The sequence below is a fragment of the Typopeltis vanoorti genome, chromosome 1 (assembly GCF_054136105.1).
Source record: "Typopeltis vanoorti isolate ZY-2024b chromosome 1, IOZ_Tvanoo_1.0, whole genome shotgun sequence".
NCBI lineage: Eukaryota > Metazoa > Arthropoda > Arachnida > Uropygi > Thelyphonidae > Typopeltis > Typopeltis vanoorti.
In genome coordinates, this window is record NC_143549.1 from 184952474 (window position 1) to 184974017 (window position 21544).

Genomic DNA, 21544 nt, shown 5'->3' on the forward strand with positions numbered 1-21544 from the left:
TGTGAGATTACATTTGCTGGGTGCAATTAATATCCTAATGAAATGATTAAAATTACTGCTTGCACAGCTGAATTATGAGGTTACTCATAAGATCAAAACTGAGCAGTTCAATTGCTCAATTTTTTCCTCAGTCTGAAATTGCAAGATTTTCATAAACAGATTATCTGAGTTATTTGCTAACAAACATGGCAAAGCTAGCAGGTGATTTTTACTAGGCTTACCACATAATGAATGTTCATTATGTGGTAAATCTAGTTTGACTTGGCTTGTCAATTCAAAAAACATTTCATCAGTGCATTCCACAGGCAACACTGGAAACTGCTAATGACCAAATATAATACAGTCGTTATCCACTCTGATTTCTTCCATCCCCCCTCTCATTTTTAACTGACAAGTCAGGAAATTAGGTATAACACTTAAGTTCGCAATGCAATATTCAACTGTCATTCCACAGATACATGTCATGTACAGATTCCTACAGCACAGAGCATTGATAGAACATTGGAAAAATGCCAAACTAATATAAAAGCAGTTTCAAAATGTTCTTACTCTCAATGTGCAAGGCATAAAGTACATGTAGTCAAGTAATGTGTCTTCCTATAAACATAACTAATATTGCCATGCAGTCTGTTAAAGATTTATTTTTTGGTTAGTTTGCAGTTTTCTAAAAAAAAAAAACCTACCACTTAAGTATGACACTAACTCATCTTCAGCTGAAAAAAATTTTTCATAACCTAGATAATGTTTAGATCCAAGGCATTCCAACTAATGGGCACAAGGCTCATAGTCTTGAGTGCACTATGGAGGAACTATAGTTTCAGATTTAAGTGCTTATTTCAAGAATGCTCAGAAGCATCAATTCCTATATGTAGCCCTTTAGGGTATACATATAGGAATTGATAAAATTGATACACTATAAAATGATGACTGCAAAATCTCGTGAGAAATTATTTTTTTTAGAGCATTTTCACTAAATATTTTATAATTTTTTGTCTGAAATTATAAGGAAAAAAATGTACCTAATTAGTTGTAATAAAATAAAAGAATAAATTACTGTTAGAATGCACCTGCAATTTAGACTTGTCTGTAAAAGCTTAATAGGAGTTAAGCTGGATTAGTGCAGAATACCACCAAAATCGTAAAGTCAAGTGACCAGCGATGATGTCAAATCTTTCATTGCTTCTGGCTAATCCGGGAATACTCTTATTTAAGAACAAAGGAAGGAAAATGGAATAAAAGGCAATGCAGCACGTGGTTCTGTGCTTTTTGATCCTTGGTCTCGTGCTTGTCTCTTCACCTGCGAGGTCTACGGGGTTCCTTCCCTCAATCCAGGAGGATCATTCTTCCCGCCGCCGACACCCGATGTTTCTCGCGGCCAGCTCTCTCTAGGCTCCAGGTAGCTACGGCAAAACCCCAGCGCATCCAATAAAGGAAAGCTCTCGAGGATTGACCGGACGGAAGATATTCCAGTTTCAATGTATGTTATGGAATATAAGTTGAACTTTCCTCTCGAGGTTATTAGCAATTATGCCTTTAATTTGTTGTACTATGTTATGTGAATGTAACGCGAAATCGTAAAGAATTGAGAGAGGATACTTGATAACTAGCAGGTAAGACTGAATGTTAAATAACGGAAGAATGTGTATTATTAAGTATGTCTAATTCATAGATTGTTTGTGATAGTGTCTGAATTAGTATCGTTTAAGTATTGAATGTGTTGGAAGAAAGTTAATGTAATCCCTCCGGGAATATTTATGCATGCTTGTAAGCCAAATTGTGTCATAAAGACACTTTTATTTCAAGGCACAATAAGTTTTCGATCAATAAGTTAGTGAATGCACTATAATTTCTGATGCTCAGATAGCAAGTAATATTGTGTGTTAAAATGCTCTTAATTAAATTGATCTTTAATTAACTTTCTTATGCTCTGTATCATTTCCTTTAGTTTGATAACAAATGTGTTTTATTTTGTAATTACCTGGTTCTCATTCCTTAGCCAATGCACTACCCCGAAAATACTAACGAGCCTGTGGGAATAGAATAGTATCGAGCCACGACTTGCATATAAAGATATTGTATAGAAGTTTTAACTTATTTTTGTTATCTTCTCGCCCCGAGTTTCAAACATAAAAGGATCAATTAAGTGGAGCAGTCATTAAGATCAAATAAATTTTCTTAATTGATATTGTGTGATTGCTCAGGGACTGTTACGTTAGATAGACCTCAACACGAAGTCTAACTACCCACAGATAAGAGGGGGGAGCAAGAATAAGTATAAGTAAGGACATAGACAGACAAATAGAACAGATAAAGAGAAAAGTAAAAAAGGATAAATATTTTACAAAGGTGCAGCCGACAAGGATTAAATAAAAATAATATAATAGTAAGATTTAAACAAAAGAGAATAATTGTTACCCACTCTGATTTCTTCTCCCTCTCGTTTTTAACCGACAAGTCAGAAAATTAGGTATAACACTTAAGTTCGCAATGCAATATTCAACGGTCATTCCACAGATACACGTCATGTACAGATTCCTACAGCACAGAGCATTGATAGAACATTGGAAAAATGCCAAACTAATACAAAAGCAGTTTCAAAATTTTCTTACTCTCAATGTGCAAGGCATAAAGTACATGTAGTCAAGTAATGTGTCTTCCTATAAACATAACTAATATTGCCATGCAGGCTGTTAAAGATTTATTCTTTTGTTAGTTTGCAGTTTTCTAAAAAAAACCCTACCACTTGAGTATGACACTAACTCATCTTCAGCTGAAAAAAATTTTTCATATCTTAGATAATGTTTAGATCCAAGGCATTCCAACTAATGGGTACATGCTACATAGTCCTGAGTGCACTATGAAGGAACTATAGTTTCAGATTTAAGTGCTTATTTCAAGAATGCTCAGAAGCATCAATTCCTATATGTAGCCCTTTAGGGTATACACTATAAAATGATTATGATGACAACCATAACACAAGAATCATTCACAAAAAAAAAACTCAATAACATTGAATATTTAATGAGCAAATGTTTGTTATGGTATATCTTCCCAGATAATACTTTCTCTGCTATTTTTTCTGTTTTTAAGTAAAAACTAATGTTAATTTTGCAAGTCAGTGATTCATTATAATCAATAATACAAAATGACATTTCTTAACATCAGCATACTGCTTCATTTCTGGCATAGTAAATATCTTCAAAATTATCAGAAAAATAGCACATGCCATCAAACTATAAGAATCCAAGTTTCTTTACTTGAATCAAGTTTTGAAAGATGAGACAAAGTAATAGAGTAGATATCTTGAAAAAAAAAAAAAAAATACTAATATGGTATCAGACCATCTAATACAGCAAATCCTCATTTAACATTTTTCTGGTAAGGCAAAACAAATTTACACTGATCATGCACAAGGTCACAGACTTTCAAAGCCTTTTTTACCAATTGTATAACAAAATCTCATATGAGGATATCGCCACATCAATAATACTGATGCTATTTGAAGAGAAATTCATTATAGCTATGATAGAGGTAATTATAAAGTTTTTTGTTTTTTTTTTTTTCAATACAGCATAATTCCAAATGCCTACAAGTACTGCTATTAATGGAACTTACCTTTCATTATCATCAAGAATTGGAATGCTCTCAAACCAAGCTTGAAAATGGATATCAGGACACAAATTATAATTATTTGCTGCACTTTGTAAAAGCTTTATTTGAGCTAGAACTTCGAATTCTTTTCTACGTTTATCAAAATTAATGAATCCATTTGAAAGTAAATCCGGAATAGCAGTATCAATCATAGTAAGATCAGTAAGAAACGTTCCTAAGTAAGGTACTGTTCCCTGCATGGTGGCATTCTGAAAAACAATTAAATTTAAATTTATTAACTCTACTCTTAAATTGCTTATGCTCTGTATAATATTTTTAAGCTGTTATATTATGGAAAGATTTTTAATATATGGAGTAAGTGAAAATTGTATACGAAATAATAAGTCCTAATTTTTATTTCAAATCACAAATATGTTTCATGACTAATAAACAGTTTATTAAAGCATAAAATAATTATATTATAATATTATGATGTGATAATATTATCAGCCAGTTATTTAAGAAAATAAGGAAAAGTATTATTCCTATGGATTTTAACATGGGAGAAAGAAAAAAAACTGATAAGCAATTTCAAAATAGTTATCTCAAGTAATATGTACAACAACCTATTACGGAAGACAAGATCTTGAATTTTATAAAAATATCCAAAGAATTAATGAGAATATATCAATTATTTAGATCCCCTTCCCCACCATCTGTAACAATCATGTGACCTTAGAAGGGGTAAGAAAGATAAGGTGAATAATATTTAGAAAGCATCAAAGAAGAAATTTAAAAAACTTTCATGGAATATTAACAGAATTAAAAAGTATTAACCTGAAGACATTTAATGGAGGCAATGACATAACAAAATGGATAGCATGAGGGTGGTCTGAAAAGTTCTCGGCCTCAACCATAGATGGCAACACTAGCGGCACAATTTTTTTTTTTTTTTTTTTCCTTAAGTTGGTACATCTGCCATAAGCATCCATGTGAAATTGCAAGTCTTTCTATCAATTGCAAGCAGTTTGTTTTATACAGCTGTCTGAAGCAAAAGTGTTGTCTGTATCCCTTGAAATGGATAAAACTGAGTATCGTGCGGTTATAAAATTCTTTATAAAAGAAGGTTTAACGGCAAAAGAAATTCATTCAAAGTTCACAAAATTTAATGGGCATTCTTCTCCTTTGTTTTCTACAATTAAGAAATGGGCTTCCAAGTTTAAGCGTGGTCGAACCAGCCTTGAAGATGATCCACGTGAAGAACATCCAAAAAGTGTAGCAAGACAAGAAATCATTGATTAAGTGCACGATATGGTATTTGATGACCGGCGAGTCAAAGTGCATGAAATTGCTGAGACTATAGGCATTTTAAAAGAATGTGTAAGATATATTTTGCATGAAGAATTGCATATGGGAAAGCTTTGCGTAAGATGGGTACCGCGCTTGCTCACAACAGATCAAAAACGCACTGGCATGAAAATATCTAAACAGTGCTTGAAACATTTTAACAAGAATAAAACTGATTTTGTGTGTTGATTTATTACTATGGATGAGACTTGGATCCACCATTACACGCCAGAATCCAAACATCAGTCAAAACAGTGGAAGTTGGTTTTTCAGCACTTAAGACGACAAAGTCTGTTCCATCAGCAAGAAAGGTCACGGCATCTGTGTTTTGGGATGCTAAAGGCATTTTGTTTATTAATTATCTTGAAAAGGATAAAACAATAACTGGGAGAATATTATTCCCATCTTTTAACCAGACTAGATGAAAAAATTTGAGAGAAAAGACCTGGTTTGCAGAAGATAAAAATTCCTCTTTCATCAGGACAATGCACCTGCCCACAAAGGTGTTTTGGCAATGGGAAAATTAAGGGATCTTCAATATGAATTGCTGGAACATCCACCCTATTCCCCAGATTTGGCTCCTTCTGACTTCTAGCTCTTCCCAAAACTAAAACTCTTCCTTGCTGGTCAGCGTTTTTCTTCAAATCAAGAGGTGATTGCAGCTGTACAGGGGTATTTTGCAGATCTTACTGAGAACCACTACAGGGACTGGATAATGGCACTGGAGCATTGCCGGAATAAATGTATTAGTCTTAAGGGAGATTATGTTGAAAAATAAAAATTTTGAAATTATAAATTTGCTTTTTTTCATTGTTAGGCCAAGAACTTTTCAGACCACCCTCGTAGTGTGGACCATGTTGCATACTCTAATGTTTAAATTTATCAGTAGGAGTAAATTTTGCAACCAACTTGATGAATAACCATGTTCAAAAAGGAAATGGCAGTGTATTAATTTCAGAGCATTAATTTCATAAGTCATTTATTAAGCATGAGCATCAATTAGTATTAACTGTTAATTAAGGCATCATCATGAAATTCCTGTTATCTGTGAAGTCTCCAATTTTGTCAGATCTTATACTTCAGTCTTCTAAAATTTTTTTTTTTTTTTGTATCAATCCACCTAGATTTTGATATTCCTCTTGGTCTTTTTTTTCTGCCATTCTGGCAAAAAAAAACTTTATTAACCTTTCCTCTCCCATTCTGCCAAAGTAACCTGCCATCTAAGGTTAGCGCTGCTCACATACTCCTGAATGCTAACAATATCAAATTCTTTCCTAATATCCTCATTTTTAATATTCTGCCATTGACGTGGTCTCCATTCTTTGATCAAGTGTTTTGTTTCTAACTCAATTCTAAATTCATAAGTTAAAATTAGTTTCAATGCTGGCATTTCTTCAGCTGCTTTAATGTTTCTGACTAACTTTGTTCCTATTCCATATAAATTTATTAACTGACTTCCTATGATACCAGCTTCACTCATTCTTTTGTCTATTTCCATATTTAATTTGCCATCTTCACTAAAAAGTGCGTCTAAATAGCTAACTTGTTCTATAGGCTATGCTTTCAGAATGAATATGATGTTTTCGATGTTCCTATCTATTTTCAGTGTCTTTTTATTGCCAATTTTCATACCGAATTTATTACAGCAGTTATTATTCAATTTAGTTATGGAATACTCAGACCTGTAATGCATTTAAAGCAAAGAGCTGACATTAACATCTCCAATTTTGTTATCAGGATTAATGCCACTTTCAATTTTTATGTGATCCCTTGTCATATGCCTTTTCTAGATCTACAAAACTTAAATACAGATTCTTGTTACATCCCAATGATTTCTGACCTATCTGTATCAAAGTGAAAATCTGATCCGACAACCTCTGACCTGAACTCAGCTTGTTCTTTTCCAAGTTTCCATTCCACAATTTTTCTTAACTTTTTCTAAAGTATGCTTGCACAAATACTATCGGGAACACTAATTAGGTAAATTCCTCTGCAATGCTGCTCACTGTTTTGTTCCCTATGATAGCTCTACTCCAATCACCTGGAATTTGATCCTCTGACCAAATTAATGCCTCTATCTTCACAAATCCATTCCGATTGTTGTATCAGAACCTTGCCATGTGCCTCTCTGAATAAATCAATGTTTTCTTCAGGGTCTACCAATGAATCATCTTCAAGGATTGGTTCTTGTTTTCAAATTGATTTTTTTCTTGAATAATATTTGTGCATTTGGGTTAAGAGTTCACTTCTGATTCTTTTTAAACTTTCTTACACACTTTCTTTTCAATATGATATTCAATTTTATCCTGCTCAAAACAAATCAGTGATCGCTTCCTGTTTAAAATTCTCTGAATACTCTTGTGTCCTAAACCAGTGTCAAGATATCACTGTCACCAATAATAGTAAATGAGATGTGTTTCTTGTGTCTTCTCAAAATGTGAATATGTGCACATCTTTATGTTGGAACATGGTATTAATAATGACTAGTTCACGTCCTGAACAGAAATCCAGCATGTATACTTACCACTATTATGAGCAAAACATTATCCCAAAATATGTCTGGTAATCATTTCTTACTGTGTTATTTAGATCTCCAACAAGAACAACTTTTTCTTTTTCTTTGTGTCAGTTGCATTTTCTAATGCCTCAAAAAATTCTTCCATTTCTTTCTTTCTTTCTTAGTAGAATCTTTTGAGGGATCATAGGCACAAATATGTCTATTAACATTATGTATATGACAGGATGAACTACTTTTGTCAGGAAAAAAGAACAAAACAGAACCAAAAAAAGTAGACTATCTCAACATGCTTTAGAGAAAGACCACTTTGCAAGATGGAAGAAAGCCAGGCTACTTCACAAATCCCACTTTAAATTGGGACTGTTCCTGGAAGTGGCACAAGTTCTATAGAACCCAACTAACTGTAACAGAATGGATAGTGTGATTTTAGATAAATTTTGGCGCACCACTCTATCTACCCATCAGCATTAACAACAGGAATCAGTACAAAGAGTGTGACTGTCATCCCCATGCACACGACTGTCCTTGTCATCCAAGTCATTTTGGTTCGTTTTCAATTAGTGTTAAACTGCCTTTGATAATGCTAGCTTAAGCTAGCGAAATGTCGACTTGTAAATAACTAATTTGAGCTAGCAAATTATTTATTTGCATTCCATGTTTATGTAGTTTTATCTTCCAGAAACTTTGACATGAATAATAGCAACTACGGAAATTTAAACAGGGAGAAACAAATTATTTAGAAATTATTATTTAGCTAAGTCTTTGATAATGTTCCTCATAAATCTACCAAGAAAAGGCACCAACTATGTATTAATGATCACCTCATGAGATGAGTAAGAAATTAGTTTACTGACAAATAAGTAGTAGTGCTCAGGCAAGAGTCTTCAAAGAGCCAGAATGTTAGAACAAAGTACCACAAGGTTTGTTGTTAGGATCCTTGATGTTTAATATATTCAAATGATTTAGGTTCAAATACCATGAGTAAAATTTCTCTTTGCTGAAGACGTACAAGGGCAGTTTCTTTACAGGATTATCTTAAAATATTGGAGAATAAACGAGAGGAAATGAGAGCCTCTGCAGCTCAGTCAGTATAGACAAAGCCCTTTGATCAGAAAGACCTGGGTTCGATTCCCATCTGTGATGGGAGGAAACCTTTATCTGGTCTCTTTTGACCAAAGGTTAGCTGGTCTCATATGGAGATTGAGGGTTTTTTCTCCCAGAAAACTGAGGTTTTTTGTCCCTCAGAACAGGTAAACTGGCCCTGTGAACTCACAGGAATCTATAATCAAAACTATATACTTAGAAGTCACTCATCGGAGGAGCACAACCTCAACTGGTCCTGAGGGACAAATGAGGAAAATTGGGGAGGGAGGACCTCACACGACAACAACAACACAACAAAATGGGGAAAAAAATTGTAAGTTATTTTCATTCAATTTAGAGTTAATTCACATTTGATCATCTTTAACAAATTGCTAAGACTGAATAATTCCTTCTAATTGAAAATTTGCAAGTTATTCCATTGCATAAATGGCAGAAAAATGCACTGTATGCATCATGTGGGTGTCTGAATTTTGAATAACTTGAATATCAAAGAGGCTTCTGGTCCTGATGTAAATCACCAATGGTACTTAAGAGACATGCCCCGAACTAAAACTTGTCATTCATCCTTATAAGCCATCATACTCAGCTGACAGAGAATGGAAACATATTCAGCTCATTTCAAGTACTGGAATAAATTTCTGCCATCAAACTATCAACCAACTGCTCTCATCCTGATACTCTCTCAAGTAATGGAGAACTCCCAGCTACTAAGTAACCGCCAGTACAAATTCTGCCACTCAAGACTTGTAAGTAGAGATGCTAGCCTATGTTTCCCCATTTGTAGATATGTACAGTGAAAAGATTTAGAGAAGCCTGAGCTGTTGCACTCTCTTCAGATTTCTTCGCTAACGGCAGGTGTTTCTTAGGGCTCTGCTATATCACATTATCCTCTTCATATGGCATGAATGACCTCTCACTGACTTAAAACTCTATCCATAGTTTTGCTGGCTGAAGTTTTAAGATCTTCTTGGGAATAATAATACCACTCTGCTCAACAGTCAAGACAAGATCTCTCTCTTATGCGATTGACAATTGCCTCTGGCCCTTCCAGGAACAAGCGTATTAAGTTGCATAATCATATTCAGTCTTCAAAAAATTGTAGATATGTTGACATCCTTTTTGCTCAATACTTTTCACTTGTTCAACTACTAACTTCGTACAAATCTGACCAACCTTAAAATACTGTTCATGCATTTCAGGTAATGTGCAAAAATCTTCCTCTTAAAATTCTTGATGCTGTTCAAAAGTAAGTAATTTTTCTAATTGATGACAACTCACTTTCTCCTGCTACTATTTCACAGCAAATCTGTGTCTGCATTGTATCTCTTCTACAAATACTTCCATGGGCATGGTTCACCAAAACTGACATACATTATTTTCCTTATTTCTGCTCAAAATAAAACAACACATGTAACAGCTGTGGAAGATACATTTATAGAAGATCCACTGCTAACCCATGAAGCCTGCTTCTTCCACTCATCTTTCATTCCATCTACCTCTGTACTCTGGAAGAGCCTTCCCCAATAAAGTATTCTCCAAAGACAACAACCTTCTTCAAAAAGATGATCAACATTCTTACTCCCTTAAGAGCTTAACACATGTACAGCATCAGCAAATTTTAAAAAAAAAAGTTGTTTTTTTTAAATAAAACTGTGCATATAGAAATGATCCACTTGAAAACGTTTTTTTTTTTTTTTTTTGTTATAAAAAAATTATCCCTTTCACAGAACCAGAATATTAGAAATACAGTGATATCTCAATTAATCAATCATATCAGGAATCAATTTTCTAGTAAGTCTCATTTCTTTCTTTCTGGGGGGGGGGGGAGATTTTTGATAACTAAAGGTATAATTACAAAATGTTTCCAGAATTCATATCGCATGGCATGCTAATCCATTCCAGCACTGTTTACTTCAAAGTCTGGTTACCCAAAGACTGGATGAACAAGAGAGCACTGTTACTCTTTTTGTTAAGCTGTTTCACATAGTTTCAGTATTTTGAATTATTTAACTTGTTTACTCACACAAAGCATCTAGAGGATTTATTTTCAGGATAACAGTGTTTATCCAAAGTATCATAAAGTGCACCATCGAGATAACTGTGTAAGAGAGAGAGAGAGAGAGGGCAAAAATGGGTAGTCATCGGATATTTTGATACTGGAATAAAAGGTTTTGCTTAGGTTATCAAGAATGAAATGATCCAGTCATTATTTATGTTAACATTTAGTGGAGATAACACACATATGGAGATAATAAGCAACTAATTAAATTTATCATCATCATCAAATTCCTGACATTTACCCTATACAGGATATGAAAAATTTACATCATTACCAACTTCCTATCTACAATTTTCCTCCAAATCAATGACAGCAAATACCTGTCAAGGCTTCAACATTGTCAGATCTTATATTTCTATCTTCAAAGGCACTTTTTACCGTATCAATTCACCTATATCTTGGTCTTCCTCTGAGTCTTTTTTCCTGCCAACCTGGCAGAGAACACTTGTTTTGCTAATCTTTTCTCGCTCATTCTGTTAAGTGACCATACCACCTGAGATTAGCTCTGCTAACACATTCCTGGATGCTAACAATGTCAAGTTCTTTCCTAACATCCTCATTTTTAATATGATATTGCCATTGATTCCAGCTGTTCACGCCCCTAATCTTTCTCAGGACTCTCACATCTCGGTCTCTAGTCTTTCGTCAAATGTTTTACTTCTAACCCAGCTCTCAGATCCATAAGTTAAAATTGGTTTGAACACTGTCTTATATACAGCTAATTTAGTGTTTTATATTAGCTGTATACATAAATTAAATTTATTTAGCTATTAAATTATTATGCCAATATTTGGCCTTGTCACCAAGACATCTTAAATGGACACAAATAAAAAAAAAACTATGCACGTGGACAGAAGCATACTAGCAGGAAGGCAAACAGAGTAAATTTATGAGAGATGTGATCCTACAGTCCCACTTAGCACCCTCTATGAGTGTGGTGATGGAATCTTTTTGAAGGTCTCACAAAATCATCTCTCAAATTTTGGAATATGATACAGCTGTTTAGATTTGGAGAATATTGTACTGCTGTGGAAGATTACAAAAATGGTCTCTGATTTATACCTGCTTCTGTATAAGAGGGAGGTCCTCCACCCCGACACAAGTGATATGTATACATAACATGGTCTGAAACAGGTCTATCATCTGCATCTTTTAGTGTAAATGATAGTCATAGTTTCTGTTCTCTTCTAGACATATTAGCTGTTTTCTCCCAGTTTAAGTATGTAAATTTGTAGGAGCAAGGAATACTGTAGATACCAGGATGATCCAGGAGTGGAGAGGATCTTTTAGCAAGTAGATAGGGATAGCTAATTTTTGGTGTACCTGAAGGGATGTATGTTATACATTTTAAGAATGCTTGCAATTTTTCTGAGGTGCCCTGGATGTAGGGATTGCCAATGGATTTTTTGTGTTCAGGATTTTGTTTTGTAGGGAAGTTAAAGGACAGGTAGAGAGCTCGGCTGATTTTTTGAGGGGTGTGGCGGGAGGAGACCACCGACTAAAAAAAAATGTTCCAAATATGATTGATTTCAGTGGATATGCTAGCGTGGTCCAAGCAGATAGTTCTAGCTCTATTTGCAAAGGTTTAGATAATACTATACTTCTGGGAGGGATGATAATGTGCAAGATGGTGGATTTCTTTTTAAAAGGTGGAACAGATCTTTGAGTGCTGACTGTTGAGGTGCAATATGCCCAAATAGAGAAAAGATCATCAATGTGGCTACACCATATTGTTGGTTTGAGAAGGGCAGAGTTTAGGGTAGCATTTTCAAAATGCTCAATGAAAAAATTGGCAAGAGGATGACAGCAGAAAATGGCCTATAGATATACCTTCAATCTGCTTGTAGATTTTTCCTTGAAAATTAATGTTACATGCACCATAATTGTTAACACTAACAGTACTATTCTAGTGCTGTGGGACAAGCTGTTTAGCAACTGAACAGAGCTTTGAAACAATTCTCTCAAATGTCTCGAATGGTTCAGTGCAAAAAAGAGGTTAAAAAAAGTGAAAGCCCACCATATACAAAAATTTAACAATCTAGCTACAAAGATAAATAAGCCCTAATTAACTCCAGAACATACTGTAATTAACAGTCATCTTTTCAGCTCAGCTAGCTGTCTCAGCCATAACTATGTTGTAACTCCAATGAAAATACCTAGTCTGCAAATTATGGCAAAGATAAAATGAAGCATCTACATCCATCCCCTCACTTTATTGCCAATATCATCTAGCTAGACATAGCCAACATTTCAAAATGTGTAAAGCCTCCAAAAAAAAGAAATTTATCTTGTGTGGAATTCTATGCATTTAAAAAGCTATGCCAAAATATGAATATTACCACCAAAGCAGATAATCACATGGTAGGTTTGATCACTCAGAATATGACTGAAAAATGTTGACCTTAATCAGAGATTGATCTACATACCTCCTAATTGACAATGATCAAACCGAATCAAAAAAAAAAAAAAAAAGCTCTGAAAAAATCATTAGACAAAGTTGTATTTTTGGCCTCATGAAACTATTCAAAAAACTTAAACCATATAATCCTAGGCCATCCCAGAGTTAAGTATTACCAAAAAAATACACAAACAAAACACATCATTGAGACCTACAGTGGACAGTATCAGTTTTCCATACTTATAAAGTGGCCAAACACTTAACCCAAGAGCTCTTTCTCTCACTACATTCCATTCTTCTTCTGTGCGCTTTTAGTGTTTTCAGATATGATCCTGAAAAATACTGATCCCATGAGCAGTTTGATATAGCCTCCATTATTCACTTGTACCCCTAAAAGAAACCTCAAAACTCATTCATACTCTATCCCTCTGATAAGTCATCTTATTGACTTTTACCATGCACTCTGGTTATTTTATTTAGCAAGGGAAAAACCTACAAGCAGACTGAACTCTGTACCTCTCAAACCCATGATATGGTATGGTTATGTTATGTTGACAACAGGTTTTCCATTTGGCCACATGGCAGAGATATGTGAGAAACATTTATAGCATTCCAGCCAAAACCTGACAATCTGTTTTACCACTGAAAAGGAAAACAATAACTGTCCACCTTTCCTTGACACTAGCCACCCAGCTTCTCAATGGATCCTTATCCTTCTCAATCTACCTGCACACTAGAAGGTACATCCACTACCAACCCCTCCCAGCAGTATAGTGTTCTCAAAATGTTAGGCAATAGTTAGAATTATCTGTTCGGAACACACTAACATCTTCACTGAAATCACTAAAAAAGTGTTGCATTCGGGATACTTTTTAAATTGGTGGCTTCTCCCCCTTCACAAAAAAGCAACAGAGTTCTCCACTCATCATCCCCTCCCTTCACACACACACACACACACACACACACACACACACACAAAATCCAGAAAAAATTCCATTATCATCCTATACATCCAGGACACCTTAGAAAAAAATTGAATCCATTCTTAAAAAATATAGCATAGGCCTCCTTCAGACCATACCAAAACTTAGCTACAATTATCAACCTTGCCAAAAGATCCACCACATCACCTTAATCGTTCTGGAGTCTACAGTATCCTCTGATCCTGCAAACTTATATACCTCACACAAACTGGAAAAATAGCCAATATTCATCTAGAAGAACACAAACTATGTCCATCTGCATTACAACTGTTCCATATGGCAGACCATGCCATGGATACAAATCACTGAATCAATGTAAAAAACCACTTGCTTATACAGAAGCAGATATAAATCAGAGACCATTTCTGGAATTGGCCACAGCACCACAACATTCTCCAAACCTAAATAAAATTTGGCTACAACACATTTCCAAAAACAATCTGGGATATCATCATTTTGAGAATTTCAGGAAGATTCCATTACTGCACCCATAGAGAATGCCAGTTCAGACTCAAAGAGCTTACCTTTTACAATCAGCCTGTGTTTGCCATCCTGCTGGTGTGCCTGTGTGTACTAGTGCTTAGGTTTCTTTGTGCCTATGAAGAAGTGTTGGTGACAAGGCGAAATATTGGCATAATAATTTAATAACTAAATAAAATTAGTTAATTATTATCTCAAAGACAAACATTATTAAACATCATTAATAGGAGCCAAACCCAGAAGAGATACCAAGGTTGAAGCAATGCAAAAGTTATTATACCTCATGTACAAATAGTGGAAGGTGTACTACCTTATTATTAAAATACTCTGGATTAGAGCTAGTTGTAGGAGGTGTTTTCACTTGGTTATAAATCATATAAAAAATGCAAATTAAGAAATTATAGTCTTGTTTAATTCTTTATCCAAGTATAAGCAAACAAAGTTTGCATATGAAGTTTCTTCATGAGTAGACTACTTATATATAGAGGCTATTGACTTCACAATAACTGCTTTAGTATTCCATAATGCAAATAACATTCTTTCAGCTGTATATAATGTTATGCATTATATATGCTTGATGCAAAATACTAAGGCAAAATATACTAGTCGTGAAGAAACTTCCTGTGCAAACTTTGCTTACACTTGAATAAAGGATCCAACAGTAATATAATTTCTGGGTATGTTTTATTCAATTTATAAACCAAGTGAAAAGCACTTTCTACAATAAAAGCTCTTCTGCTATTATTCTTATTTGGAAGGATGGTATATAGAGCATCTATAATGTATTTAAGTAGGTGCAGTATTATAAAAAAGTTTGGCATATGTACACCCTGCACTGTGTAGTCTTGGACAATTTTTTTTGTTTTGTAATGCTGTAATGGCAGAAGAAAGGCAGCTTCAGGTTTGTTTCTAACTAAAACTTCTTCAATGCTTTTTTTTTTTTCAAGCCAGTTTCCAAGGTAAGGATCTTTGGTACTGGTATGCAGCTTATTTTTTTCTCAGAAGCTCAGGTTTTAATCCTAGAACTCATAAAAGTTCCATATTTACAATTTACTATTTCAGACATTAATACCAATTCTGGTTTAGGAATATGAGATTCAGCAGTTCTTGGTTGACAACTCACTGGCAACAATGAACTCAACTACTATTAGTGATAACCAAGGGTGCAGAAAGCATCACCCTACTAAGTTTTGAAAGTTAGGACAAAACAGTTCTACTCCCTTGGGGAATAAAAGGCATTAAAGAGTTTATTATCTATGATTATGACTTTAGTAGCTATAACTAACAATTCCTAAGTACATTAACAATCATTAATGACAAGATCAATGTTATGAGAAAACTCAAACTGCTTACCACATTACCAGACATTTGTTTTTGAAATGCTTTTTGAAGCTGTCGATCAGTTACTCCAACAGTATCAGCAAATTTAGCAGATCCTTCCTAATAATGGAAAATATAATTTCATACACATTTTGTTTGCATTTAACTTAAAGTACTTAATTTAACTTAAAGTTATCATAAATCATGCAATACAGCATATGAGTACTTCAGTTCAAGGAACTTCTACAAAATTAGTGACTGGCTTCTTTGATAATTAATCTATTTGAAATTAACAGGATTATAGTAGCAGTTAATCTTAACTGTTACTTCAGTACAGAGGAGTGTGAAACAGCGTGGGGGGGGGGGGACTTCACTAAAGCTTTCTGTAAATTTGCAAAATTTTGGAGGCTTCCAATATTTCAAAATGCTATTTTTCACAAAAAAAAGTTTGAATTCCACAAAAAACTGATCACACTGGATCACACACATGGTGAGATTTATATCAGATGTGCAATTTTCTTCAGCGACTCTGCTTCCTTTAACCTTTGTGCCCATTACTGTGTGCTATATTTTTTGCTGCTGTTATTATATATAAACACACACACACACACACACACACACACACACACACACACACACACACACACACACACACATTGTGTGCCAGTTGTGATTCTGGTCAAGGCACATAATTAAGGGTCAATCTGTGCATTAAATATGGCTTTAACACACAAAAAAAGAAAATATACTTATTATTGGTGTTATTTAATTAACTCTAAAAACTAATATTTTATGAAAGCCAGTTCATGAAGAAACTTGCAAATGTCCTAATTTCCAAATTCAACACAGTGAATTGTGTAGCCTTGGACAATTATCAAATTGCATTGGCATAGCTGCGCTGTCAAATGAAAAATTCTATATTCATATAAAAGAGATTCGTGCTTTACTATCTCAATTGGGTTCTAAACTGTGTGTTCCAGTAATAAGGGATTAAGAATCTAAACGATGTTTTTGTGGAATTAATGTTTTGCTGTTGAAAATCATGTTTCAAATCAAAGTTAATTTTTTAGTTATAGAGGATAAGAAGAACCAGACATTGCTCTGAAATGTATTCTGGTACTAAGTACCAGTTTTCAAAAAGTGTTTCAATTACTAATCTGTCCCATTTCAGATGAATTATAATTAATCTTAAGATCAATAAACAAACAAACAAAAAAAAAAAGTATTTACACCTGAATATTTAAAAATGCTATTGATACGAAACATTTTAGATTTTCAAATGATAATTTCAATGTGAAATTTTAAAAAAATGTTGAAACAGTGGATTATTCTTTTTCCTTTTTTGTTGTTATTATTATTTTAAATAGCTATGAATAAGATCTGTTTTATTTTGGATAGCTGCTTTCCACACAAGAATTTGAACTCCAAGCATGATTGGAGTTCAAATCCCATTGTAGTATAAATGTTTGCCAATGAAAAAAAAAAAAGTATTTCAACAATATACTTGTATGTGAATATCTTCAAGTAGCAGATGATTTTCTTTGTACCAACATACTGCTTAGTAGAAGTCCAACATAACTGCATCTCCAGTATTTGATCAACTATTTTATTTCACACCTAACTCTCAGATCCATAAGTTAAAAACTGGATATTTAAGGATATCTGAATATAGCATATTCAAATACAGCTGAGATTAATGTTGTATAAAGTTACTTTAATGTTTAATTTCTCTCTTATTCCACATAAATTTATTCAACTAACTCCCATCATACTTGGTTTGCTGCGTTTTTTTTTGGAGGGGGTTACAATGCTATAACTTCAAGAAGTGTTCATTGTAGTGAACATGTCTGCTAGGGATTATTGTAACAGAAAACAAAATTATAATGCAGGAAGATAGTGAGTGCATAACAACAAAAGATTTATTAAGAAATTCATTTTCTACCCAAAGTTTTTCTGCGGGAAAAAAAAAAATCATACATGGGCAATTCGTGGTAAAGGTGCTATGATTTCACATCACTTGCCTTAGTATCCCATAATGCAAAGCACATCTACTTGTGTACATGTATAATGCTATGCATTATAGGAAGGGTCACTCCCCAGACTGGTTTCGACCTTTATTGAGGTCTCTTCATTTCTTGGTATCTTTAATTTATAGTATAACCAAGTTAAAAAACTTCCAACAATCTTTCTCTAATCCAGAGTAATTTAATAATAAGGAGTGACACCTTTTGGCAACTGGTACAGGAAAATATGGCTCCCAATGAAAAGACCTCAAATAGTTACCCTTCCCATAATGCATAGCATTATACATGTCCACAAGGAAATGTGCTTTGCATTATGGGATACTAAGGCAAGTGATGTGAAGTCATACCACCTTTACCACAAGTTGTCACAGTTCTGAAAATACTTTAGGCGCAAACTTTGTTTGCTTACACTTGGATAAAGGATTAAACCAAGTATATAATTTCCTGGTATATTTAATTTATAGTATAACGAAGTGAAAAAACTTCCAGCTGCTATCGTTTTCTTATGAGATGAGACTTCTTTAAATCAATCATCTGCTCTGCTGTACATCACTGGAAAAAAAAAAGAAGCTGCATCCAGAACCCTTTAGCTTCATTTTTAAAGGGATGAATTAATTCTTCCAGAAACAAATAAAGACTGACTACTGTCAATGCCATTCCTAATTTCTTCTCATCTAAACCCTAGTAAAACTAAGAACTGAAATTTTTTTGCTTTACTAGGTTGATTAAGTCCTTTGCTCTCACTGGTCTAATTGATTCCTTGAGGGATTTGTTCTAGCGCTTCCCTGTCATTACAGTGGAGTATTTGTACCATCACTGTATCTCATGCTGTAGACCCATCTGCCACCTATTCTAAACCCTATCACTTAATTAATACAGTGCTACGATATGATGTTCTCACCATCGATACTGAACGGGTATGCTTAACTTCCTCGGTTATGCAAATTCAATCATTTCATCCTACATCTTATAGACTTCTTCACTCAAGTTTGCTATCAACCTGACTATTTTCAGAAAAATGTTTAGGTATATATAAGAATTTAATATTTTTTAAACAATGGTTTCACACATGTAAAGCAAGCTAGAATTTAGTAAATACTCATATTTCACTCAAATGTAACAGGAGCATCCATCATTCAGTGAGAAAGCAGAATTGGCTACAACATTTAAAATACGAACATAAGATAAGTGACAAAGTATGTATGTATCTCCACATGTCTTAGTCACAACTTATAAACTTTTTTGGTTCGAGGATACATTGTGATTGGTCGGTGAATCTAGCCACACCTGTAAAATTGGTGACTTGTCTGTTTTATTGTGTTTTTTCCTTAGATAATTAGTGTTTTATAGTATATTAGTATAGATTTTAGTGTTCTTTAGTGTATTTAGTATTTCATAACATTTTTCTTCAGATATTTCAACAATAAGTAAAAGTTTAAAATGGCGCCAAAAATGTACATGAAAAGTAATGCTAAAAAGAGCATTCCCAGGAGAGAATAAGAAGGCTAGCTCCGTAAATGAGATTATTGGAGTTGTGGAGGAGGTTAGTGAAAATGAATTAATCTACAAAATAGCAAAATTGAAGCAGATCATCAGAGATGACACAGGAATTAGAAAAAGGTGAGAGATGTTTAAATTGAGCATAGGGATAAAATGAAAATTAAGCAGCAAAATAAGAAACAAAGCAAGTAAACAGGTAAGTAAGGAAGTAAACGGAAATCAGGTAAGTGACATTGTTAATAAAAAGAAAAGTTATTTGGTATGGTGACTCTATAATAAAACATGCTATTGATGAGAGAGTTATAACTTTCAGTTTTCCCGAAGCGAAAAATTAAGAATATAAAGGAAGCAATTCAAAATCAGAAAAGAAAAGCAAATGAGATCGTAATTGTAATACATACTAACAACTTAACTAGCAATAAGTTCAGTATGAGAGAGGACATGAAAGGGTTGTTGGCAGAGGTGAGAGTGAAGAGTGAGAAAGTGAAAATCGTCAGTATATTACCTCGATATGATAAAAACGAATTAAGAAGGGCTATGATGGCAAACGATTCAATGTGTAGGCTGTGTAGAAGGAATGGATGCGAGTTTTTGGTGTGTGGAGCGAGTTTGAGGGAAGATTTGATCTGTATAAGAGGGATGGCCTACACCTGAATGCATTTGGTATCAGGAGTATAGAAAAACTAATAACTGGTATCATACCTAACACAGAGTCAGGGAAACTAAATTATAAAGGGAGGAATGGTGAGTATGTGAGTGTAAGAGCAACAATGTTACATAACTGTGTTAATGATGGAAATGGGCTTTATCTGAAAATGCTGACAAGGAGAGAACAATTTCGACTTTGTGTTCGTCAGGTTTGGATCCATCAAACATGTGCAAAGATGTCAACATATATAAGGAACTAGAGAAGAATAGAGTTCTGCAAACTGTCCAACTGTGTCATGCAAACTGCAGAGTAGAGTAGAAAACGCAGGTAGATTATTATGTCTGTACACGAATGCTACGAGTATCAGAAACAAAGAGGTAGAGTTTGTTGCCTTAGTCAACATGTTGGGACCTCAGATTGTAGACATTACTGAGACCTGGCTCTCAGAATCAGACATACTAACTTGTATCAAGTGTAAAGGGTACACTATTTTTAGGAAGGATAGAGAGGAAAGGGGGGGGGGGTGCTGCTAATGATATTAGCTGACTTGAATCCAGTTAGAGTTCAGACCTATGATTGGTACTATTACTAACAGTATTTCATGTGACAGTGAGTTTGAAGCTATCTGGTGTGAAGGGGAATCTAACAAGATCAATTACATAGTGGGGTGTTGTTACAGACCTGGTGGATCGGTTGCTAGTGATGAAGAAATGCATCACCAAATAGACAAGATGAGGACAAAAAGAGTAATCATAATGGGAGACTTTAATTATCCAAATATTGATTGGGTAGCAGTAGAATCTCATGAGAAGAATGAAAATGCATTTATTGAGCTGTTGTGGGACAACTTCCTCAAGCAGCATGTGACAGAAGGAGCTCAAGGTCAAAGAGTGTTAGACTTGATTATAGTGTCAGAGGGCATTTCAGTTAAAGACGTAACTATTCTGCCTTCGGTTGGTGATAGTGATCATATGGTACTCACTTGGGAAGTGACTAAGTTTATGAATGTTCCATTCAGAAAAGGTTACATGAGTTCAGTGGAATGGGATTGGTTGATGGATGGGAAGAATATCGACAGTGCATGGGAAGCATTTAAACAATAATTAAATGATGCAATATCAGAGTGTGGTCCAAGAGTCCAAAGAATAAATAGGGTAGGAGTCAAATGGATGTGTAATCTTATTAAGCAAGAGATTCGTAAGAAAAGGATGATGTGGAAGGAATACTGTGTGCATAAGGATGATGTGCATTATGAAAATTATAAGCAGCAGGCTAGAATAGTCACAACTGTTGTAGGGAAAGCTACGTTTGAGTATGAAAAGAAACTGGCTCCGCAAACTAAAGACAAACCGAAACAATTCTATTGATATGCTGCAAGTAAAAAAAGAATGAATATGAAAGAATAACTTCTAAATGCCGATGGTGTGAGGGTTACAGATGCAGAAGAAGTTGTTCAACTAACGAGTGCCTATTTTGTTAAAAGCTATTAACCTGGTGTATGCGACATTGAGCTCACTGCTACCTCTTCACTGGATGAAAAAATTCAGGTGTATGAAGACAAGGTATTAGAG

General features: G+C 34.4%; 1 protein-coding gene across 1 annotated transcript in view; it reads right to left on the reverse strand.

Moving 5' to 3' along the window:
- The window catches only part of Rgl (Ral guanine nucleotide dissociation stimulator-like), a 240729-nt gene that overhangs the window by 82609 nt on the left and 136576 nt on the right, over positions 1-21544 (reverse strand). The window contains exons 10-11 of the mRNA XM_090395825.1: positions 15834-15920; positions 3616-3860 (exon numbers count right to left, since the gene is read on the reverse strand). Coding sequence (XP_090251951.1) covers positions 3616-3860; positions 15834-15920 — 332 coding nt within the window. The remainder of the gene's footprint in view (positions 1-3615; positions 3861-15833; positions 15921-21544) is intronic.